This window comes from Ambystoma mexicanum, chromosome 2p (assembly GCF_040938575.1).
Source record: "Ambystoma mexicanum isolate Mex_15411 chromosome 2p, UKY_AmexF1_1, whole genome shotgun sequence".
Taxonomy (NCBI): domain Eukaryota; kingdom Metazoa; phylum Chordata; class Amphibia; order Caudata; family Ambystomatidae; genus Ambystoma; species Ambystoma mexicanum.
Genome location: NC_090923.1, coordinates 5,971,656 through 5,993,757, shown reverse-complemented (window position 1 = coordinate 5,993,757; position 22,102 = coordinate 5,971,656). Strand labels below are relative to the sequence as shown.

The following is a 22,102-nucleotide window of genomic DNA, read 5'->3' as shown; positions in this document are numbered from 1 at the left end:
AATGGGGCTGTGGAATGCCTGCTTGTGCACTTGCCACTAGGGCTGTGGAATGCCTGCTTCTGCTCTTTCCACTGGGGCTGTGGAATGCCTGCTTGTGTACTTGCCATTGGGGCTGTGGAATGCCTGTTTGTGCACTTGCCACTAGGGCTGTGGAATGCCTGCTTGTGCACTTTCCACTAGGGCTGTGGAATGCCTGCTTGTGCACTTGCCAATGGGGCTGTGGAATGCCTGCTTGTGTACTTGCCACTGGGGCTGTGGAATGCCTGTTTGTGCACTTGCCACTAGGGCTGTGGAATGCCTGCTTGTGCACTTTCCACTAGGGCTGTGGAATGCCTGCTTGTGCACTTGCCAATGGGGCTGTGGAATGCCTGCTTGTGTACTTGCCAATGGGGCTGATCCATTATTATCTGCTGTATTTCCATCTGCGTTAGTTACTGGTGCCTTTATCTAAGGAGCTTGTCACCAAAACTCCAAAGCAGTTCAAAGGGATTCAAAATTGGGGATCAACACCACCTTTCAAGTACTTGTAATGTGGGGAAATCGCCACCACCTGAGTAGCGGTATAAGCGTCAAAGTGCAATCCTATTTACCACCCAAACCTATGCTGAAGCCCTTTATTCGTGACCTGCAAAAATGTGAAACGAGAAAGTAGCTTTTGCGAGTGATGCTCTGTTCTATACATGCTTATTGGGCATTCATTGGCTGGGTCCTATAGGTCTCCGGTATTTGGCTGTTTCCCCATTAGGTACTCTTTGGTGTTCCGCTCTGGCCTCAGGAGAATGACGCAGCACTTGGGGATGAAGATACACCCCAGGAGTCCGGCACTGGAAGCCAGGATGGCAAAGATCTCCACGGCCACCATGTACCTACCCTTGGTGCTCAGGTAGGCTGGGATGAAGGAGACCCAGACACTGCAAAACACCAGCATGCTAAAGGTGATAAACTGGGCCTCGTTGAAACTGTCCGGTAACTTTCTGGCTATGGAGGCAACAACAAAGCTCAGAAGAGCCAAAAATCCCATGTAACCAACCACGGAATAGAACGCAATGACCGAGCCTTCGTTGCACTGTAAGATCATCTTCCCAGTCTCTGATTTGGTGTCAATGTCTGGGAACGGGGCAGAGTGAAGGAGCCACATGAGGCAGATCACCACCTGCAGCAGGGAGCAGAGAATCACCAGGCCACTAGACACTCGGGTGCCCACCCACTTCCTGAGCTTGCTGCCGGGCTTTGTGGCATTGAAGGCGATGATGACGGTGATAGTTTTTGCAAGAATGGAAGATACAGCAATGGTGAAGATTATGCCAAAGGCCGTTTGTCGCAGGAGACAAGATGTCTTTGATGGGCGTCCAATAAACAGCAGAGAGCAGAGGAAGGACAGCATGAGGGAGAGGAGAAGGGTGTAGCTGAGATCCCGGTTATTGGCTTTGACTAGCGGTGTATGGCGGTATTTCACAAATATTCCCAGTACCCCAGTAGTAAGGATGAAGGAGGTAATGGCAATGGAGGATAAGGTGGCTCCTAGAGGGTCCTCATAGGACAGGAACTGTACAGTTCGGGGGACGCAGGCATCTCTCTTCTCATTGGACCACTGAGCTGGAGGGCACGGTCCGCAGCTCTCCATATCTGCATGAAACATAATACGGTTCAGTGTTACAAAAGATGATTTAATGAGGAAAAGTCAAATTAACTTAAACCCAAGTGCAGATGCAGACAGGATTAGGACATGGTGTGCAAAGATGGGCTGGACCGGGGAGTTGTGGTGGAAACAGCCCCATGGCTGGTCTTTGCATGTCCTTCAGAGGACTGCTAGTGACAGCCAGCTCATGACCATGGTGTTAGGCCAACACAATCATAAGGGTTGTGTGACACAATGCTGCAAATGAAAAAGTGAGTGAAGCACATGAGCTAACGGAGGTGTGTGCAGAAGGATTTCCTCTCATGACATATTTAATAAGCAGGTTCCTGTGCTATATTAAAACACCTTTTTCCAACTGTTACCAGACTACCACCCTATTAGTTCCATATATTTCGATATACTTATGGTTAGTGAAAAATAACACATTAGCAAGATTGCACATGTCTTGCTTCATGGCAGCCTCACCACCCTCGTCTCTCCCCCAATCTCCAGCTCCAACTGAACTCCCAATGCATTGCCCCAAGGGAAACATCTATACACCATTCTGGGCCCTTCTCCTCCCCTTCTTCCTCCGCTACCTGTGGCGTCCCCCAGGGCTCCATTCCGTCACCTCGGCTCTTTAACATATACCTTTCTCTGCTGGTATGACTATTTCCTCCTTCTCCCCCAACTTCCAGTGCTCAATTCCAAAACTGGGTGCCTTGTTTTTCAGTTTGGGGGGCCCCGTATGTATGATCTATGTGTTTTATTTGGTCATTCTCCTTTTTTTTATGGTACATGCTTATTTTAAAGGAGGGAAAGGACTTAGCAATGGATTTGATGAAGAATTGTAAGGTGTTCTTTCTTTTTGTAAGGTTTAAAATAAACCAATCAAAATATAAAATTTAAATTAAAAAAATACACGCTGCTTTTGTGGGGAAGTGGAGACCCTGACCCATCTGATGCTATGCTTTCCTTTCCACACTTGCCAGGTCTGAGGCACCACTCTCCAGCTGGGGAAGTGGAGACTTTGATCCCTCTGGTGCTATGCTGCCCTTTCCACACTTGGCAGGACTGAGGAGCCACTCACCAGCTGGGGAAGTGGAGACTTTGACCCATCTGGTGCTATGCTGCCCTTTCCACACTTGCCAGGACTGAGGCACCACTCACCAGCTGGGGAAGTAGAGACCTTGACCCATCTGGTGCTATGCTGCCCTTTCCACACTTGCCAGGACTGAGGCGCCACTCACCAGCAGGGGAAGTGGAGACTTGGACGCCTCTTGTGCTATGTGACCCTTTCCACACTTGCCAGGACTGAGGAGCCACTCACCAGCTGGGGAAGTGGAGACCTTGGTCCATCTGGTGCTATGCTGCCCTTTCCACACTTGCCAGGACTGAGGCGCCACTCACCAGCAGGGGAAGTGGAGACTTGGACGTCTCTTGTGCTATGCGGCCCTTTCCACACTTGCCAGGGCTGAGGTGCCACTCACCAGCTGGGGAAGTGTAGACTTTGATCCCTCTGGTGCTATGCTGCCCTTTCCACACTTGGCAGGACTGAGGAGCCACTCACCAGCTGGGGAAGTGGAGACTTTGACCCATCTGGTGCTATGCTGTCCTTTCCACACTTGCCAGGACTGAGGCGCCACTCACCAGCTGGGGAAGTGGAGACTTTGACCCCTCTGGTGCTATGCTGTCCTTTCTACACTTGCCAGGGCTGAGGCACCACTCACGAGCTGGGAAAGTGGAGACCTTGACCCATCTGGTGCTATGCTGCCCTTTCCACACTTGCCAGAACTGAGGTGCCACTCACCAGCAGGGGAAGTGGAGACTTGGATGCCTCTTGTGCAATGCGGCCCTGTCCACACTTCCCAGGGCTGAGGTGCCACTCACCAGCTGGGGAAGTATAGACTTTGATCCCTCTGGTGCTATGCTGCCCTTTCCACACTTGGCAGGACTGAGGAGCCACTCACCAGCTGGGGAAGTGGAGACTTTGACCCATCTGGTGCTATGCTGTCCTTTCCACACTTGCCAGGACTGAGGCGCCACTCACCAGCTGGGGAAGTGGAGACTTTGACCCCTCTGGTGCTATGCTGTCCTTTCCACACTTGCCAGGGCTGAGGCACCACTGACCAGCTGGGGAAGTGGAGACTTTGACCCCTCTGCTGCTATGCTGCCCTTTCCACACTTGCCAGAGCTGAGGCGCCACTCACCAGCCCGGGAAGTGTAGACTTTAATCCCTCTGGTGCTATGCTGCCCTTTCCACACTTGCCAGGACTGAGGCACCACTCACCAGCTGGGGAAGTGGAGACCTTGACCCATCTGGTGCTATGCTGCCCTTTCCACACTTGCCAGGACTGAGGTGCCACTCACCAGCAGGGGAAGTGGAGACTTGGACGCCTCTTGTGCTATGCGGCCCTTTCCACACTTGCCAGGACTGAGGTGCCACTCACGAGCTGGGGAAGTGCAGACTTTGATCCCTCTGGTGCTATGCTGCCCTTTCCACACTTGCCAGGACTGAGGCACCACTCACCAGCTGGGGAAGTGGACACTTTGACCCCTCTGGTGCTATACTACCCTTTCCACACTTGCCAGGGCTGAAGCGCCACTCACCAGCTGGGGAAGTGGAGAACTTGACCCCTCTGGTGCTATGCTGCCCTTTCCACACTTGCCAGGACTGAGGCACCACTAACCAGCTGGGGAAGTGGACACTTTGACCCCTCTGGTGCTATGCTGCCCTTTCTACACTTGCCAGGACTGAGGTGCCACTCACCAGCAGGGGAAGTGGAGACTTGGATGCCTCTTGTGCAATGCGGCCCTGTCCACACTTCCCAGGGCTGAGGTGCCACTCACCAGCTGGGGATGTATAGACTTTGATCCCTCTGGTGCTATGCTGCCCTTTCCACACTTGGCAGGACTGAGGAGCCACTCACCAGCTGGGGAAGTGGAGACTTTGACCCATCTGGTGCTATGCTGTCCTTTCCACACTTGCCAGGACTGAGGCGCCACTCACCAGCTGGGGAAGTGGAGACTTTGACCCCTCTGGTGCTATGCTGTCCTTTCCACACTTGCCAGGGCTGAGGCACCACTCACCAGCTGGGGAAGTGGAGACCTTGACCCCTCTGCTGCTATGCTGCCCTTTCCACACTTGCCAGGGCTGAGGCGCCACTCACCAGCTGGGGAAGTGTAGACTTTGATCCCTCTGGTGCTATGCTGCCCTTTCCACACTTGCCAGGACTGAGGCACCACTCACCAGCTGGGGAAGTGGAGACCTTGACCCATCTGGTGCTATGCTGCCCTTTCCACACTTGCCAGGACTGAGGCACCACTCACCAGCTGGGGAAGTGGAGACCTTGACCCCTCTGCTGCTATGCTGCCCTTTCCACACTTGCCAGGGCTGAGGCGCCACTCACCAGCTGGGGAAGTGTAGACTTTGATCCCTCTGGTGCTATGCTGCCCTTTCCACACTTGCCAGGACTGAGGCACCACTCACCAGCTGGGGAAGTGGAGACCTTGACCCATCTGGTGCTATGCTGCCCTTTCCACACTTGCCAGGACTGAGGTGCCACTCACCAGCAGGGGAAGTGGAGACTTGGACGCCTCTTGTGCTATGCGGCCCTTTCCACACTTGCCAGGGCTGAGGTGCCACTCACGAGCTGGGGAAGTGCAGACTTTGATCCCTCTGGTGCTATGCTGCCCTTTCCACACTTGCCAGGACTGAGGCACCACTCACCAGCTGGGGAAGTGGACACTTTGACCCCTCTGGTGCTATACTACCCTTTCCACACTTGCCAGGGCTGAAGCGCCACTCACCAGCTGGGGAAGTGGAGAACTTGACCCATCTGCTGCTATGCTGCCCTTTCCACACTTGCCAGGGCTGAGGCAGCACTCACCAGCTGGGGAAGTGCAGACTTTGATCCCTCTGGTGCTATGCTGCCCTTTCCACACTTGCCAGGACTGAGGCACCACTAACCAGCTGGGGAGGTGGACACTTTGACCCCTCTGATGCTATGCTGCCCTTTCTACACTTACCAGGGCTGAAGCACCACTCACCAGCTGGGGAAGTGGAGACTTTGATCCCTCTGGTGCTATGCTGCCCTTTCCACACTTGCCAGGACTGAGGCACCACTCACCAGCTGGGGAAGTGGACACTTTGACCCCTCTGGTGCTATACTACCCTTTCCACACTTGCCAGGGCTGAAGCGCCACTCACCAGCTGGGGAAGTGGAGACTTTGATCCCTCTGGTGCCATGCTGCCCTTTCCACATTTGCACTAGAGCAGAGGCACCACTAACCAGCAATGGAGCTTCTGCTGTCCTTTCCAAATGTGATGGTAAATTGTCCCCTGGCAAACTTCCGAAAGAAAGCATGGATGAGAGGAAGGCTTTTTGTAGGAGTGGGGGCAGTGGGAGGGGGAGGGGGGTGCCGTGCAAATGTTTTCATTCTTTCTATCTTTACTGACATGGTGCTGTTGAATTGGATTTATTGTGTGATTTCATGGTTTTGGCTGATGTTCTGTTTGGTCTATGGATTCAGAATCCACAATAAGCAGCTGGCGATGAGCTGCAGTCACCAGCGAAAAACCAGGGGTGAAATTACAAAGAACAATTTGAAAAATAGAAAATGTGAAAATGACTGAAGGGATGAACATCTATGAAATGTAATATAAAAGTTATTTATTTATTTATCTATTTATTTATTTATTTTTTTATTTATTTATTTTTTATTGGTTTGTTACAAACCTTTAAAAATAAGAAAACAGCATATGGCCAAAACTAGCAGACAAGTTTGACAATGAAAAGAAGTTCCGCCAGGAATATACAAATAGGAAGGATCAAAGCATAATCTTGGAATTTAAGCAGAAGCAAAGGACTAGCTTAGGCAAAACTAACTAATATTGCCAGTGCCCAAACTATATCCAGACACTTTCATTATTAGAGTTCAGACTTTGCTTCTGCCTTTAACAATTTTTCCAAGAAGAACGTTAGCTCAATTGTTAAGCTACGGTCAGAGTCTTGAAAGGATTGTCTCCACCATTCATCCATGGTCAATGATGGTTTTGCTAATATGAACCTTCCCAAATGTTTTGTGTGTTCTTGCCTCAAGTTGGGGCATAGCAATGTTAGATGTTTCATGGTTTCAGTATCTTCTCCACAGAGTTGCATGACAGGGATCTTGTACCTGCTATTTCCCGTATGCTCAAATTTTCCCAAGTGAGAAATTGGTTTAGGCGATATTTCATAAAGATCGCTCTACGCTTTGTATCTGGACATTTTTGTAGGTATGGCTGAAACTCGTTCAATTTTCTCTCATCAATGGGTATCAGCTTCATGATTCTATGTTTTTTGCATGAGTCACCAGTGTCTATCCAGTCTTGAGCCCAAAGCATTGATTTAACCTTATTTGGGTTTTCTTGTAGCAGGCTTCTCTCTGCTCCTATGTAATTTACGAGTTTTTCGCAACGTTGAGCCCACAAGGGAGTACAGTATCACAAGGCCCGTTGGCAAGATCTTTTAGGATGTTATATCGGGGTTCAGGTTTCTCTGCAGTTGCTTTGTGGTATTCATTTAGCGTGTTCCATGCAATCCTTTCGTGAATGGATAGAAGACTGAGTTCATGTCTTATAGAGTCGGTAGGAACTCCTTATGGTACACGCAGCACTTTGGACCAGAATGAATGTTCCAGTGAAGCCCACACTTCTGTAGGGCATTCAAAAGCACATTCAGCTCCATGGATTAAGGCTGGAATGACTTTCGTTTTATAGAAGGTCAGGACAGGTATTAGTGAATGTTTACCATATTTTGTATTCACAAGATAGGCTTGCGCTATCAGTTGCTTGCATTTGCCCTTTACTTTTTCAACCCATGGGGCATCATTGATACTTGAACTCAGCAACATGCCCACATACATCGACTGTTTTGTTAACTCAATCTTTCCTTCACCCAGTTTCCAAGTAAACTTTTTTTTTACGATAAGTTCTTTGTTCTTTTGCAGGTCTTGAAGAATTAATATTTCTGACATTTGTGTGTTGACATTCAGACCATTTTGTTGGATATAACGGTCTAGGGTGCAGAGTTTGCGTTGCAGACCTATTGGGGTGAGGTTCAAAAGGACTAGCTCATCCGCATACAGTCTCCGGTTGATGTCTTTTCCATTGACTTTTGGAGGGAATATGTTTGCATTTTCGTATGCATCACCTAAGTCTGAGATAAATAAGTTGAAAATAATTGGGGCAAGAGGGCAGCCTTGTTTTATTCCTCTATAAGTTTTTATTGGATTGGATAAGGAGCCCCTTTTATCCATCCTTATTTTTATCTCAGTATCGGTGTGCAAAGCTTTTATTGCCAATAGTAGACTAATTGGGCAGCTCCAATCGGACATTTTCTTCCAAGGCAGTTCCCTATCAATACTGTCAAAAGCTTGTGACAGGTCCACAAATGCAAGATAAATCTTTCTGTTCCTTTTTAGTGCATCCATTTTCAGTATGCTCAGCAAAAAAAGATTTAGGCCGCAGCCTACACCTTTGACGAAGCCTGATTGTCGGTAATCCAAATGGTTTGAGTCTTGGATCCACTTAAAAAGTTGGTTTTGTAGTTGGGTGGCAAATATTTTTCCCAAAACATCTAATAGGGCAATTGGCCTGTAGTTTTTCAGTTCAGCTCTATTGCCTTTTTTGAAAGTTGAAATAACAATCGCTGTTTTCCAGCTTGTGGGAATTGTTCCTTCGTTGGCGATTGAGGAGAACAATGTTACTAGAACGTCCGCCCACTCTTCAGGGTTTTGTTTAATAACAAAGTTAGTTAAACCATCGGGTCCTGGAGCCCTTGAAGAGGAGCTTCGTTGGATAGTCAATAAAGTGTCCACTCTCTCAAACTACAGATCCCATTTTGCCAGTTGTGGAAGCGGTGGGTCAATGGAGGTACTTTTTTTTCATACACTGAATGGTAATGTTTGATGCACTCACATTCGGTCACCATATTAGCTTGGATTGCATCTTGTAAACGCTCGATGTTGTTTATCAACTTCCAGAGCTCAGAAGAGTTCTTATTATTAAGGCTGGCCATCATAGATTCGCTGTCATGCTGGTACATGATTGCTTTATGGGAAATTTGCCAATTGTTATACTTTTGTTTGCTGATTTTATTTGCCTGCTTTTGTTGATTGACATTGAGATTTTTGTGTTGCCTTAGTTCTTTTCGAAGTTGTTGTTTTCTTTCAAGAACTTGTTAATCAAAGTGGTGTTTGGGTTCAAAAGATTTTTTTTAGCTCTGTTGTCCTTGATTAAGAACTGTTCTAGAAGGCAGGTATAGTCTACTTTTTTATGTGTTACATCACTTATATATTTGTCGTATGTTTCTATAAGGATCTTAACTTCCTGCGATTTTATTCTTAGTCGAGATCTGTTGGGTTCAACTGTGACTTGATTATTCCATTGTTGAGGCTTTGTAATGTTTGATGTCTGCAGCGATAGTTTAAGTTGGCTGTGGTCACTGTTTGAGACAGCTGTAATTTGTAGTGACACAGCTCGTTGTTGGAGATTATCTGATATGAAGAAGTAATCTATAGTTGACGATTGCTTCATGAATCTCCATGTTTTCTCTGGAGGAATGTCACCTCTGATATTCCTATTGACGATGGTTTCGTTTCTTTCCTCAAGGTCAATACACCATTTCTTGGCCAATTTTCAAAGTGGAGTTTGAAGAGCGGAAACGTTTTTGTTGTCGTCCACACAATCTAGATTAAGATCACCACAACAGGTAATATTCAGATCTTGGTGGACACTATTTATTTCATCAATCAAGTCGCACACCATTTTGATACATTTCAATCTTCCAGCATTTTTGTGATGCCAGTAGAGATTAAGGATGTGGATTTGATTAATTATGTTGTTCATCTAATTTTTAGCAGCAACCACTGTGTACTGTATGAACGGTGAGTGGTTTGATGATTTTACCAGTTTCCAACGAGAGTTTTTTCTGATCATAGTCAGAAGGCCAGCAGACGGGCGTCCCTTGTTTCTTGTTATAGCTGGATTTATTGCCAGCTCATAATCATCAGAGATTGAGCAAGTTGTCATCCATGTTTCCTGAAAACAGATTGCAGTTAAATCGTCACTCCACCTTTTCGTATCATTGAACAGGTGTACGAATCTTCTAGTGTTCCAGGATAGGATGTGTATAGTAGGACCAAATGGTCCCTGTTGGCATTAGCTTGAATTGCCACCCAAGACGCCAGCCAGCCAGTTCCAGTTTGTGTTCTTGCTTAAGTCCTCTGTAGCTTTTGCTGGACTATTTTCATTTGTCACTGTGTTGGCATTTCCATTTATCGTGATTTTAATTTGTTCACCGGGAGTGAAGCGTGCTTGACTTTTGGCGCTTTTGTCTATTTCAGGTTGATGCCCATAACTCTGGGTGGCTATCTGTGCCATCACACTCGCTGCATGGGAAGCCACACTCCTCAGTACGAATTTGTTTGATTTCTGTCTGCTTCTTCAGACTCTCTTAGTGACTCATCTGAAGTTGTAGTTTTCAAGGATTCTTCAACTTCTTCATGAATGTCAAACCCTAAAGATAGCAGGGACTGGATTGCATTCAAAAGTAGGTCACATATTAGTCTAGAGTCTATGTGGAGTCTGACTTTGTCATTCTGTTGATCATTGACAAACTCTACTGTTTGGATGTCATTTGATTCTATGGAGCGAAGCCCAGGCATGTGGTGCAATAGGCGTAGGACGTTGTTTCTGTTTAGCGTTAGGCCATCCTTTGTGTCTAAAATTCGTTCGAGAATCAAGACATGTCTTCCCGACTTTTTGTATTTTTCATCCCGTGGGCTGTTTTTTGGTTTTACACCTCTTCGTGATCCATAATTTCTGTTAAATGTTGTTTTTAGTGCAAGATCTCTCGGGCAAGATTGTATAGAGGAGGAACAAGAAGGAATGTTAGAACCGTACGTTTCTACAACGTCCTTCACATTCACTTAATTAAGTAAGGTTTTTAAGGAGTTTCTATCCTGTGCTGTTTTTGCCAAACCACTTGATACTCCTTGCCGCTTTCTTTTCTCATCCATAGTCTCAAACTTTGCTTCTGGTTGTGTCGTATTTTGTACTTTAAAGTCAATTGGCAGATTCTTCCACACTTAATCATGTCTTCATGTGGCTTTGCCGTTTGAATTTCATCAGATGGTGCTACAGTGGATTTAGCACAGTTTTCAACTATTTGCACTTCGTTATCTTCATAGCAAGACTCTTCTACATATGTAGATAGATTAAGAAGCTCGCTGTGTGAGGTTTCCACACTTTCAACGACTATAATTGTTTCTTTGGTAGGTGTCTTATCATTTACTTTTGATTTTATGGCATCTTTCTTATGATTTTCAATGGCCTGCTCAGTGTTTACAAAGACATTTACAGCCTTTAAATGTCTAAGAAATTTTCTTGAGCCCAGATTGTTTTGTTTCCTTTTGCATTTTTGATTTTTTTTTTTTCCTGAGCTTGATTTGAGTTGGCTAGCATCGGCTTTTGGAACATTTCATAGGTTTTGTCCTTACTTGTATTTTGCTCGGGTAAAGTTTCAGTGCTAGATCCATGCCAGCCATCTCCATTTTTTGAGGTTGGAGAGAGCATATCGATCACGATTGGATCCTTGGGGGCACCTGAAATCTTTTCCTTTTCATGTTGGTCAGTGTAAATTGGCTGTAAACCCTGCAAATTGACTTCGCCTGACCCAATGATGCCATCAGCGTTGGATGAGGTGGATGGTAGCGCCTTGATGAGGAGAGAGGCACTGGGGCCCTCAGCACATTTCTTCTTTTCTTGATGGTTGGTGTTAATTTGTGTCGAGGATGAAGCCTGTGAGCAACGGTCGTCAATCAGAGAGATAAGGTTAAGGCCAGAGGAATGTGATTGAGGGGCCTGTGTCAAGCCGCGATTTTCCAGATTAATCGCAGCAATAACTTGCGCTTCCTCTGGACGTGCTTGAGCCGCTTCCTTTCCAATTTGGATGGGCAATGCTGTTATGGCTCTTTCTGTGTGTCTCTCAGTCTGTAGATTCTGATCATCCTCAAATAGATTTTTGTTTTGAGCTGCTCTCAAGGGCAAGTGCGAGATAGAGAGTGCAGCTAATTCAGCTTCGTCTCTTCTCAACTTTTGATTTATTTTCAACAATCCCAAGGCTTCTCTTGTCACCTCAGCCAATACTCTCTTATCCTCAGAGTTGACACGCTTTTGATCTACTAAATCCTACAGTGACTGATCTATTCTTTAGATATTTCCCCATATTTTGGCAGTTTGCGAAGCTTCTTGGGGATCAACCGAAGGCATTTTGGAGTTCAGGAGAGCAGACAAGGTTATAAGGTCTTTTATCTTATCATTAATTTGCTCATACATCTTGAGCATAGGAGCCATCGCTATCGTCAGTGAAGACATGACAAAAGGTCTTAAGTCGTTTAGCGCTTCCTTAATTAGTTTCTGCACATGAGCATCTCTCATGCTTTGGTTTTTTTAGCAGCTCTGTGAAGTATGCGTTTTGGTTTTGAATCAATCCGTTGTTTCTCTGGCAGGTTCAATATGGATTCATCATTGGAGGATGAATCTGACCTCTCATCTGGGCTCGACATGACATAAGACTTGAGAGGAGATCTCACACTCTGTTTATTATGCAATGATTTAGGTGGGGGAATTTTATGATATGACCTGGCTCTGTTTTGTGAGAATTCAAAGGGAAGTGACGTGCTTGAGTCAACACGTCTCCTTTTTCTGGAGGCCTTAGGCCAGTAGTTCAATGGCGTAGTTCTTTAACTGGAAGAAATCATTGCTGCGGTCTCTCTGGGTCTTTCTTGCGCTCCTCTCTGTCTAATTTCAGTTCATTGGAGGAGGATGGTTTTGAGATTAATGACCCATTTAATTCTGTTAAGTCTAGCAATAGTTTATTAACAATGGCCAAGGAATTGCGCATTTTAGCTGGCGATTGTGAAGGTTCCCTCAGTGTGAAATTGTCTGTGAGAGGTGAGGGGTCAGCGTTTTCCTGTGGACTCACACTCACCACCTCATCTTGACACAAGCCCACTTTATGTTTGTCTGTGTTTTCTGACGGGGCACTTTTCTTTTCCACATTTGCATCCAGCACTTGCACCACTAGCGGATCCTCAGTGGCTTTGTTATCCTTTTCAAATTGCTCTGAGAAATGTGTCAGGACAGCTGTATTTGCTGAGTCCATTGCGCACTCCAACCAAGCGGCGGTACTCTCAGAAGTTAAACACCCCTCTCTGGGATCAGACACGCCACGCTCCGACCCAGCAAATAGACTAGACGTCTGCACAACACGCGCAGCCAACATACGGAGCCGAGGCAGGGAAGCCGCCATAACGAATCGTTTGCACGCCGCGAGGGGAACATCCACCCTCCCCCACGTGCCTAGATTACAGCCAACTGTATCCACTGGGTGGGAGAGGCCCCCCGATTCCAGATTGGCAGACCAGCAGTCGGTTGCAGCAACAACACTAGCCCCTGCTGTATTCAACAACCCCAACACCACAGATAACTGTTCATTAGGGCACCAGGGCTCACGATTTTTTGAGCAGAGATGTGGAGTGGGGTCTGTGTTGGCTGAATGGGGAGTGATATGAAGCATATGTAAACAGTCATCGGCATTGTCAGCATTGTCAGAAATGTTTAAATCATTTAGACTATTTTTGTGTGTTACCTTTTGAGGTAAGAAAAATGTATGAGGCGTGGGGGAAGAAATACAGGGTGTTTTCCTCATTTGGGGAGCCCCGCACGCCACTTCTGGCTGGCTCATGGTGTCGGACGACTCTTCAGATCCTCCTCGCTCAATACGTCACAGTTGCAACCGCGTTAACGGATGAAGGGATTTTCGCTGAGGGAACTTCTGACGAATCATGCCAGAGAGGGTGTTTGGGAGATTGCCAGGTGCTTGCCAAGCCTCATGAGCCTCCCGAGACTCACAAGACTCTGCACCGACTCCGCGCCGCTCCGCAGGTTGCAGGGGGTTTTATGAGCTCCACACTCCTTGCAATGGATGAAAATAGAAAGAGGACAAAAGACAGTTGACTAGGTAGCAGCTCTAGGCAACTTGAGAACAGAGCGACAGAGACTCACAAGACTCTGCACGGACTCCGCCTGCCCCGCGGGTTGCATGGGGGTTTATGAGCTCCACACTCCTTGCAATTGATGAAAATAGAAAGAGGACAAAAGACAGTCCACTAGGCAGCAGCTCCAGGCAACTTGAGAACAGAGTGACAGAGACTCACGAGACTCTGCACAGACTCCGCCAAAGTTATTTAATGTGTCTGTATTTCACGTTGAGGTTCTCTTTGAATTGGGGAATAATATCTGATGTGTTGCACACAGAGTAGTTCATTCATAATTCACACAGTGAGAAATTCTTCAAGAAACCATTAGCTAATTCTATCCAAATTCATGAAGATTTCCGAATAATTCAGAATTATTCACATTGTTTGAATATTTGCTGGTGAGCATCAGATACTAGAATGGGAGTAGAGTGCAGGACGACCTCCACATTTGTTTCCTTTGAGGTTGAGAATGTGTTGCGATTGTACCAGAGGACCTACTGTGCATGCACACGCTTAGGAAACATGTGTGCCTGTGCCAGCGACAGTCCTTAACAATGTACTGCTGATTGGCCTGGTTCCAGAAATGTAACTTACTCTCTGCCAAAGACACATGGTGGTCTGGAAACAAGGTTGCCGGTAGCAAAGTACCGGCACCCATTCCGAACCGCCAGACTACGACAATGCTGGTAATTCTGGCCGTAGCCGGCATCTTCTTCACGGAAGCACCAGCACCATTGACAACGGTGCCAGTGCTCCCGTGTTCTCATCCCCATGGAGTTCTATGGGACTCCAGGGGATGGGGGCTTACAGTTTCCGCCGTCTGACATCCCGGGCAGCCGCGACTTGTAATGTCATGGGGGCACTGTGACATCACTTGGTGGAAAGGGTGTTTGGCGTCAACCCACCGGTAGCACCAGCGAGTAACTGTAACCTCGTAATGAGGCCCAGTGTCATTTTCAAGGCCTGGTGTTCTCTTTGTAAGTTGGGGCTAAGCAATGAAAACAACCTTTTCCCATGTATATATTGTGAAACTTGCTGAGGAATGTGAACATGTGTGTAACATTAATACAAAACTGTACCTGACAAATGACTGTTTGTCCTTGCTCAGACCAACTGCCAAATAGATCGCCTGCATTTCACTTTAGCCATAAAAGTGACTGTCTTGTTTCCCTGAACTTCCCTGGCCTTTTCAGCCCTTTGCTTGCAGCATATTGAACCACCGTGAGCATTTTTGCCCAAACCACCTAAAAAGTTTGAGAACTTTGAGAAATGTTTTGATCACACAATGGGCCGCATTACGAGTCCGGCAGTAACTGTGCCGGTAAGACTGGCAGGTAGCCGCCAGACCCGTAATGAATTACCGCCGCCTGACTTGCCGGAATAACCCGGGCATTACAGCCCCAGCGGTCCGGTAAATCAGGCAGCAGCAATTGTTACTCCCCATTCCCATTTGAGCTCCACAGCACTCAATGGGAATGGGGAGGACGGAAGCACCAGCACTGTGTGCAACAGTGCCGGTGCTTCCGTCAGAGTCTGCGGGTGGGTGGCGTCCCACCCGGCAGATGTGGCGGGCGGGACGGCAACTGCCCGCAGACCTCAGAGTGTGCCGGTAGGCTTACCGGCACCGCTGTTTCTAGACCAGCATGCTCATAATGAGACCCAATGGGCCTCATTACACGGAAGGCGGTAATCCAGGGTGCTATTAGCACCCTGGACCATGCCGGTAAATTACCGGCACCGCCTTGGCGGAAAGGGGATTTACCGCCCCATTCCAAGGTTGGAGGGGCGGTAAATCCCCTTTCCGCCATTGCCCTTCCCCATTCCCATTTCTGCCCCATAGGGCTCTATGGGAATGGGGAAGGCGCTAATTACGGCACCGCAATTTTGCGGTGCCGTAATTAGCTCCGAGGTCCCTTAGCGGGTTGGTCTTTAACGCCTGCAAGAAGCAGGCGTTAATTCCTCCAACCCGCAAAGGGACCTCGTAGTACGGCGGTAAGGGTTAACGGTCACCGTTGCCATTAACGGTGACCGTTAACCCTTACCGCCGTCCGTGTAATGAGGCCCAATGTGTCTCCGTGTGCAGGGATAGCACTGAGCTGCTGTGGACGCACATTGGCATTACAGGAAGGGCTGGAAAGCCCTTTTGAAATTATAAATGGTTGCCATGCAACCTTTGAGGGTGAACATTGTGGTGGGGTTCTTCCCTCATTTATATCGGGTGTACCCCATGCAAATGAGGGAAGCTGATTGGCTGTGTGCACCAGAAGAGTGCTGATTTGCAGGGATGGGGAGGATCTATGGAAACCCCCTAGGTGCCCTCTGTGGAGAGTGTATTTACAGACAGCACCCATCCTCGTGGGCGGGTCATGCACTGCTCCTGACCCCCATCCAATAACCACTCTACGTTTCACACTTGCATAAGTTGTCAGTGTTGATAGCAAGGGGGGAAAATCATTCACAGTTTAAATCATGCTGTGTCTGAGCCAAGGAGCAATGTTTTCCATAGGTTGATGGCAGTTGAACAAATACATTTCAAAGCATTTTAGGATTTTGTCACTTGTGACTCCTCCCAAAAGTCTCCTCTCCAGGACACAGAAACTGTATATTCCCACAGTTTTCACAATGATTAGTAATGTTTTATCACCTACCACTTGCATTGGTAACTTCTCCAGCAGGACAGAAGGCACAGGTATAGCAGCAGATGGGTTTGCCCTCCAGGGGGACTTTCCTGTATCCAGGAGGGCAGCTTTCACTGCAGACAGAGCGAGGGACCTGAGGAAGAGAAAATGGAGGGCACTGGTTATAATAACGAGAGTGAAGAGGCTGCGGAGGAGAATTGTAGGACACTGGTGATATTAACCAGAGTAAGAGGTCGGAAGAGCAACAGAAATGTAAGTCACAGACGATAATAGCCTGAGTGAGGGGTCTGAGGCAGACATGATGGAGGTCACAGGTGATAATAACTGTTAGGAAAGATTTAATCATTGTATGTAATTTTCCCTCAATGTGTACACCCCCAAACTTTTTGCTGCTGTTTAGACACCATTGACTGACTTTGCCAGAGAAGCACAGCCTTCAGATGCACTCCTCTGGGTTTTTTATGGGGAAACTGACATGCCCTTTAGACAGTCAGTACTGGGAGACTTTGTTTCCCTTAGTCCTTTCCTCGTGTTGCAGCTCTTGTGCAAATGTAATAAGTGTGCAATGTATCTTACCATACAGCACACTTGGGTCTATAGTCATTTTACAAAGGCCCTAGATACTCTCGCTGGACTTTTTATGAACTGTGAAGATGTGTCATGGACAGGGCTGGAGGCAGCATTCTTTTCACATTATTTTTAACCCTTTCCTGTCATTTTAACTGCCTTAACCGCATTTGGCATGAATGGGTGGCCTGGCTCCAAAATGGCCATGCCTCCTGGTTCTTTGTCCTGTCCTTTGGCCATCTTGCCCCTTCACCTTCCCCAGGTCGAGTCGACCCAGGTCAGTCCTTATTTGGTCATGCACTTTCCCGCAAAACCCAATTCTTTCGCTGGCTTCTGCATGCCTTGTGTGTGTACCTCCAGGATGTGGGCTGGGGTGTCGGATCCCAATACACATCCTGGGTGCCAGAGAGTCTGAAGTGCCATGAATGACTGGGACCACCGTGGTCCATGATTGGTCCACATATGGAGTGAGCAGATCTCCCTTGGGATCCTCTCTGTTTTGGCACAAAGGGAACTTTGGATAAGAGGAGGCCAAAAATACTCCTACAATGTCAATCTCTGAGTTCTCACTGAACAAAGGATAGGATCCAAGTATCCTGCAACTACGAAGCTGAGTCGAGCAACCGCTGGTGACCCGCTGGAAGGTTTGGCACCCTAAGCCTGCTGTTGTCCCATGGGACCCTTCTGCATCTGGTCATCTTAGAAGGTCTGCCAAGATGCTTCGACCCATTGGAATAGTGGGACCTACTATTCTCGGCACCTTCATCAAAACCGGCAAGTAAACTTTCTTGGAAGTGTCCCTGACCCAACCAGTGGGCTGACCAGCTTACCCAGTTGCTTTGCTCTATCACTGACGCTGTTTCGAGGAGGCCCTTGGAACTTGGTATACTGCCTGCTCTGCGCACCCTCACACCGAATTTTGTACACTTCGCATTCCCAGCTCTGAAGTGAGATGAGTGCACCAAGACCGGAGTAAACGTGGTTACTGTGTTGCCCTGCCGCGGCAACGTCTTTTGCAAGTACGCTGCAATTATGACCCTCTTGCCCCTGAAGCCTGCTGCAGTGACACTTGGTCAATCCATCCACCCAAAGCAGAGAAATTGCCACTGACCTGTTTGGGAATCATCGCTGTATCTCAGGAACTGAAAGCCGCAGAGACGTCCTTTTTGTTGCTTTCGAACCTGCAACCAGAGTGGACTGAATGGGCGAAGTTTGGGCCCAAGTGCGCCTGGGATTGGTGATTACTTCCAACACTAACTGGTGGCCCCTAGCACCAGGGCCCCTTTTTACGCACAAGTGGCCCCTGGGGGCCCCTCTCACTCTTCCACTGCTAGCGCGAACTAGTTACTACATCCCGCACTCAGGAAATACCTCTGCCTTCAAGTGGAGGTCCTCCCTGAATAGTGGGAACATGTTCTTCATTGCCTCATCCACCTTCCTGAGCTGCTAGAGACACTTGAAGAGACCCTATTTTGCCCATTGGAACAACCGGGTGCTCTTGCATTGCATGTACTATTGAGCACAAGGCTCCTCTCTTCTTAGGGCTTGGACTGCCTCTTAGTTAGGTGTGTTATCGATGTCGAAGGGACCTAAAGACTATATGCACTGCCTGTTTCCTTCCCCTGTAGGTTGTCGACATATTTCGTGCATTTAACCCCTTTAGACCCCAATGGTCTTGTATATACATTGTATTGATAGTGTTGTGTTGGTTTACTTAGTGTTACTGTGATTCTTTTGCTATGGTCTATGTTACAAAGGCCTTCTAATAAATGTGTCTATATTTTTAATATAATACCTGTCTGAAGTACTTTGTAAGTATTCTTGCTCTGTGTGCTCATTGAGGTCCTTCAGTCACCCTCACCCATCCTGAGACTTAGGAGTTGATTCATGGAATTTGTGCGCCGAAAAACGGGGATTTGTGCGCCATTCTGCCTGCAAATCCTTGTTTAACAAATGGGGATTTGCGGGCAGAATGGCGCACAAATCCCCATTTTTCGGCACGCATATTCCATGAATCAGCCCCTTAGTCTTGACCGCTTGCCATAGCTACCTTGATTGGTCTGGCTTGTCCAGAGGTTGCCCTGTTCCAAGAAACTAGGCTGGCCTTCTGAACCACTGCGCTCCAGGTCAGAGTTCAGAAATCCATCTTAACAATAACCAAAGTGAGGGGTCAGAGGACAGGAAGATGTGGGATACTTGTGATAATAACTAGAGAGAGCGTTCTGAGGAGGAGAAGATGGAGGACAATAGTGATAAGAACCAGAGTGAGAGGTGTGAGGAGGAGAAGATGGAGGACATTGGTGGTAATAACACAGAGCAATGGATCTGACGAGGAGAAGATGAGGACACTGGTGATAATAATCGGAGTGAGCAGGCTAAGGAGGTGATTATGGAGGACAATAGTGATAAGAACCAGAGTGAGAGATGTGAGGAGGAGAAGATGGAGGACAGTGGTGATAATAATCAGAGTGAGCAGTCTAAGGAGGAGACTATGGAGGACAATGGTGATAAGAACAAGAGTGAGAGATGTGAGGAGGAGAAGATGGAGGACAGTGGTGGTAATAACACAGAGCAATGGATCTGAGGAGGAGAAGATGAGGACACTGGTGATAATAACCGGAGTGAACAGTCTAAGGAGGATACTATGGAGGACAATGGTGATAAGAACCAGAGTGAGAGGTGTGAGGAGGAGAAGATGGAGGACACTGGTGATAATAATCGGAGTGAGCAGGCTAAGGAGGTGACTGTGGAGGACACTGGTGATAATAACCAGAGTGAGGGGTCTGAGGAAGAGAATATGGAGGACACTGTTACTGGTGATAATAACCGGAGTGAGCGGTCTAAGGAGGATACTATGGAGGACAATGGTGATAAGAACCAGAGTTGGAGGTGTGAGGAGGAGAAGATGGAAGACACTGGTGATCATAACCAGAGTGAGGGGTCTGAGGAGGAGAATATGAGGACACTGGTGATAATAACCGGAGTGAGCAGTCTAATGAGGACACTATGGAGGACAATGGTGATAACAACCAGAGGAGGAGGTGTAAGGGGGAGAAGATGAAGGACACTGGTGATAATAACCAACCAGAATGATTGGTATGAGGAGGAACAGAAAGAGGACACTGGTGGTGAATACCAAAGTGAGGGGTCTGAGCAGGAGAATATGGAGGACACTGGTGATAATAATGATATTAACCAGAGTGAGGGGTCTAAGACGGAGAAGATGGAGGACACTGGTAATAATAACCAGACTGAGGGGTCTGAGCAGGAGAAGATGGAGGACACTGATGATAATAACCAGACTGAGGGGTCTGTATAGGAGAAGATCAAGGTCACTGGTGATATTTAACAGAGTGAGGGGTCTGAGGATGGAAGACACTGATGATAATGGTGATAATAACCAGACTGAGGGGTCTGAGTAGGAGAAGATGGAGGACACTGGTGATAATGGTGATAATAACCAGACTGAGGGGTCTGAGCAGGAGAAGATGGAGGACACTGGTGATAATGGTGATAATAACCAGAGTGAGGGGTCTGAGTAGGAGAAGATGGAGGACACTGGTGATAATGGTGATAATAACCAGAGTGAGGGGTCTGAGTAGGAGAAGATGGAGGACACTGGTGATAATGGTGATAATAACCAGACTGAGGGGTCTGAGCAGGAGAAAATGGAGGACATTGATGATAATGGTGATAATAACCAGAGTGAGTGGTCTGAGTAGGAGAAGATGGAGGACACTGGTGATAATGGTGATAATAACCAGAGTGAGGGGTCTGAGTAGGAGAAGATGGAGGACACTGGTGATAATGGTGATAATAACCAGACTGAGGGGTCTGAGCAGGAGAAGATGGAGGACATTGATGATAATGGTGATAATAACCAGAGTGAGGGGTCTGAGCAGGAGAAGATGGAGGACACTGGTGATAATGGTGATAATAACCAGACTGAGGGGTCTGAGCAGGAGAAGATGGAGGACACTGGTGATAATGGTGATAATAACCAGAGTGAGGGGTCTGAGTAGGAGAAGATGGAGGACACTGGTGATAATGGTGATAATAACCAGAGTGAGGGGTCTGAGTAGGAGAAGATGGAGGACACTGGTGATAATGGTGATAATAACCAGACTGAGGGGTCTGAGCAGGAGAAGATGGAGGACATTGATGATAATGGTGATAATAACCAGAGTGAGTGGTCTGAGTAGGAGAAGATGGAGGACACTGGTGATAATGGTGATAATAACCAGAGTGAGGGGTCTGAGTAGGAGAAGATGGAGGACACTGGTGATAATGGTGATAATAACCAGACTGAGGGGTCCGAGCAGGAGAATATAGAGGGCACTGGTGATAATAAGCAGAGTGAGGGGTCTGAGGAAGAGAAGATGGAGGACACTGGTGATAATAACCAGACTGAGGGGTCTGAGCCTGAGAAGATGGAGGACACTGCTGATAATGGTGATGATAACCAGACTGAGGGGTCTGAGCAGGAGAAGATGGAGGACACTGGTGATAATAACCAGAGTGAGGGATCTGAGCAGGAGAAGATTGAGGACACTGCTGATAATGGTGATGATAACCAGACTGAGGGGTCTGAGCAGGAGAAGATGGAGGACACTGGTGATAATGCTGATAATAACCAGACTGAGGGGTCTGAGCAGGAGAAGATGGAGGACACTGGTGATAATGGTGATAATAACCAGAGTGAGGGGTCTAAGCAGGAGAAGATGGAGGACAATGGTGATAATAACCAGAGTGAGGGGTCTGAGGAAGAGAAGATGGAGGACACTGGTGATAATAACCAGACTGAGGGGTCTGAGCAGGAGAAGATGGAGGACACTGGTGATAATGGTAATAATAACCAGAGTGAGGGGTCTAAGCAGGAGAAGATGGAGGATAATGGTGATAATAACCAGAGTGAGGGGTCTAAGCAGGAGAAGATGGAGGACAATGGTGATAATAACCAGAGTGAGGGGACTGAGGAAGAGAAGATGGAGGACACTGGTGATAATGGTAATAATAACCAGAGCGCGTGGTCTGAGGAAGAAAACATGTGTAAGACACAGATGATAATAACCAGAGTGAGCGGTCTAAGGAGGACACTGTAGAGGACAATGGTGATAAGAACCAGAGTAAGAGGTGTGAGAAGGAGAAGACGGAGGACACTGGTTATAATAACCACAGTGAGAGGTCTAAG

The 22,102-nt window shown here is 47.4% G+C and overlaps 1 protein-coding gene across 1 annotated transcript in view; it reads right to left on the bottom strand.

Moving 5' to 3' along the window:
- Window positions 1–709: 709 nt before the first annotated feature.
- The window catches only part of LOC138566116 (vomeronasal type-2 receptor 26-like), a 203,658-nt gene continuing 182,265 nt past the window's right edge, over window positions 710–22,102 (bottom strand). Inside the window, exons 3-4 of the mRNA XM_069643113.1 lie at window positions 16,354–16,477; window positions 710–1,626 (exon numbers count right to left, since the gene is read on the bottom strand). Of these exons, the coding sequence (XP_069499214.1) occupies window positions 710–1,626; window positions 16,354–16,477 (1,041 nt within the window). The remainder of the gene's footprint in view (window positions 1,627–16,353; window positions 16,478–22,102) is intronic.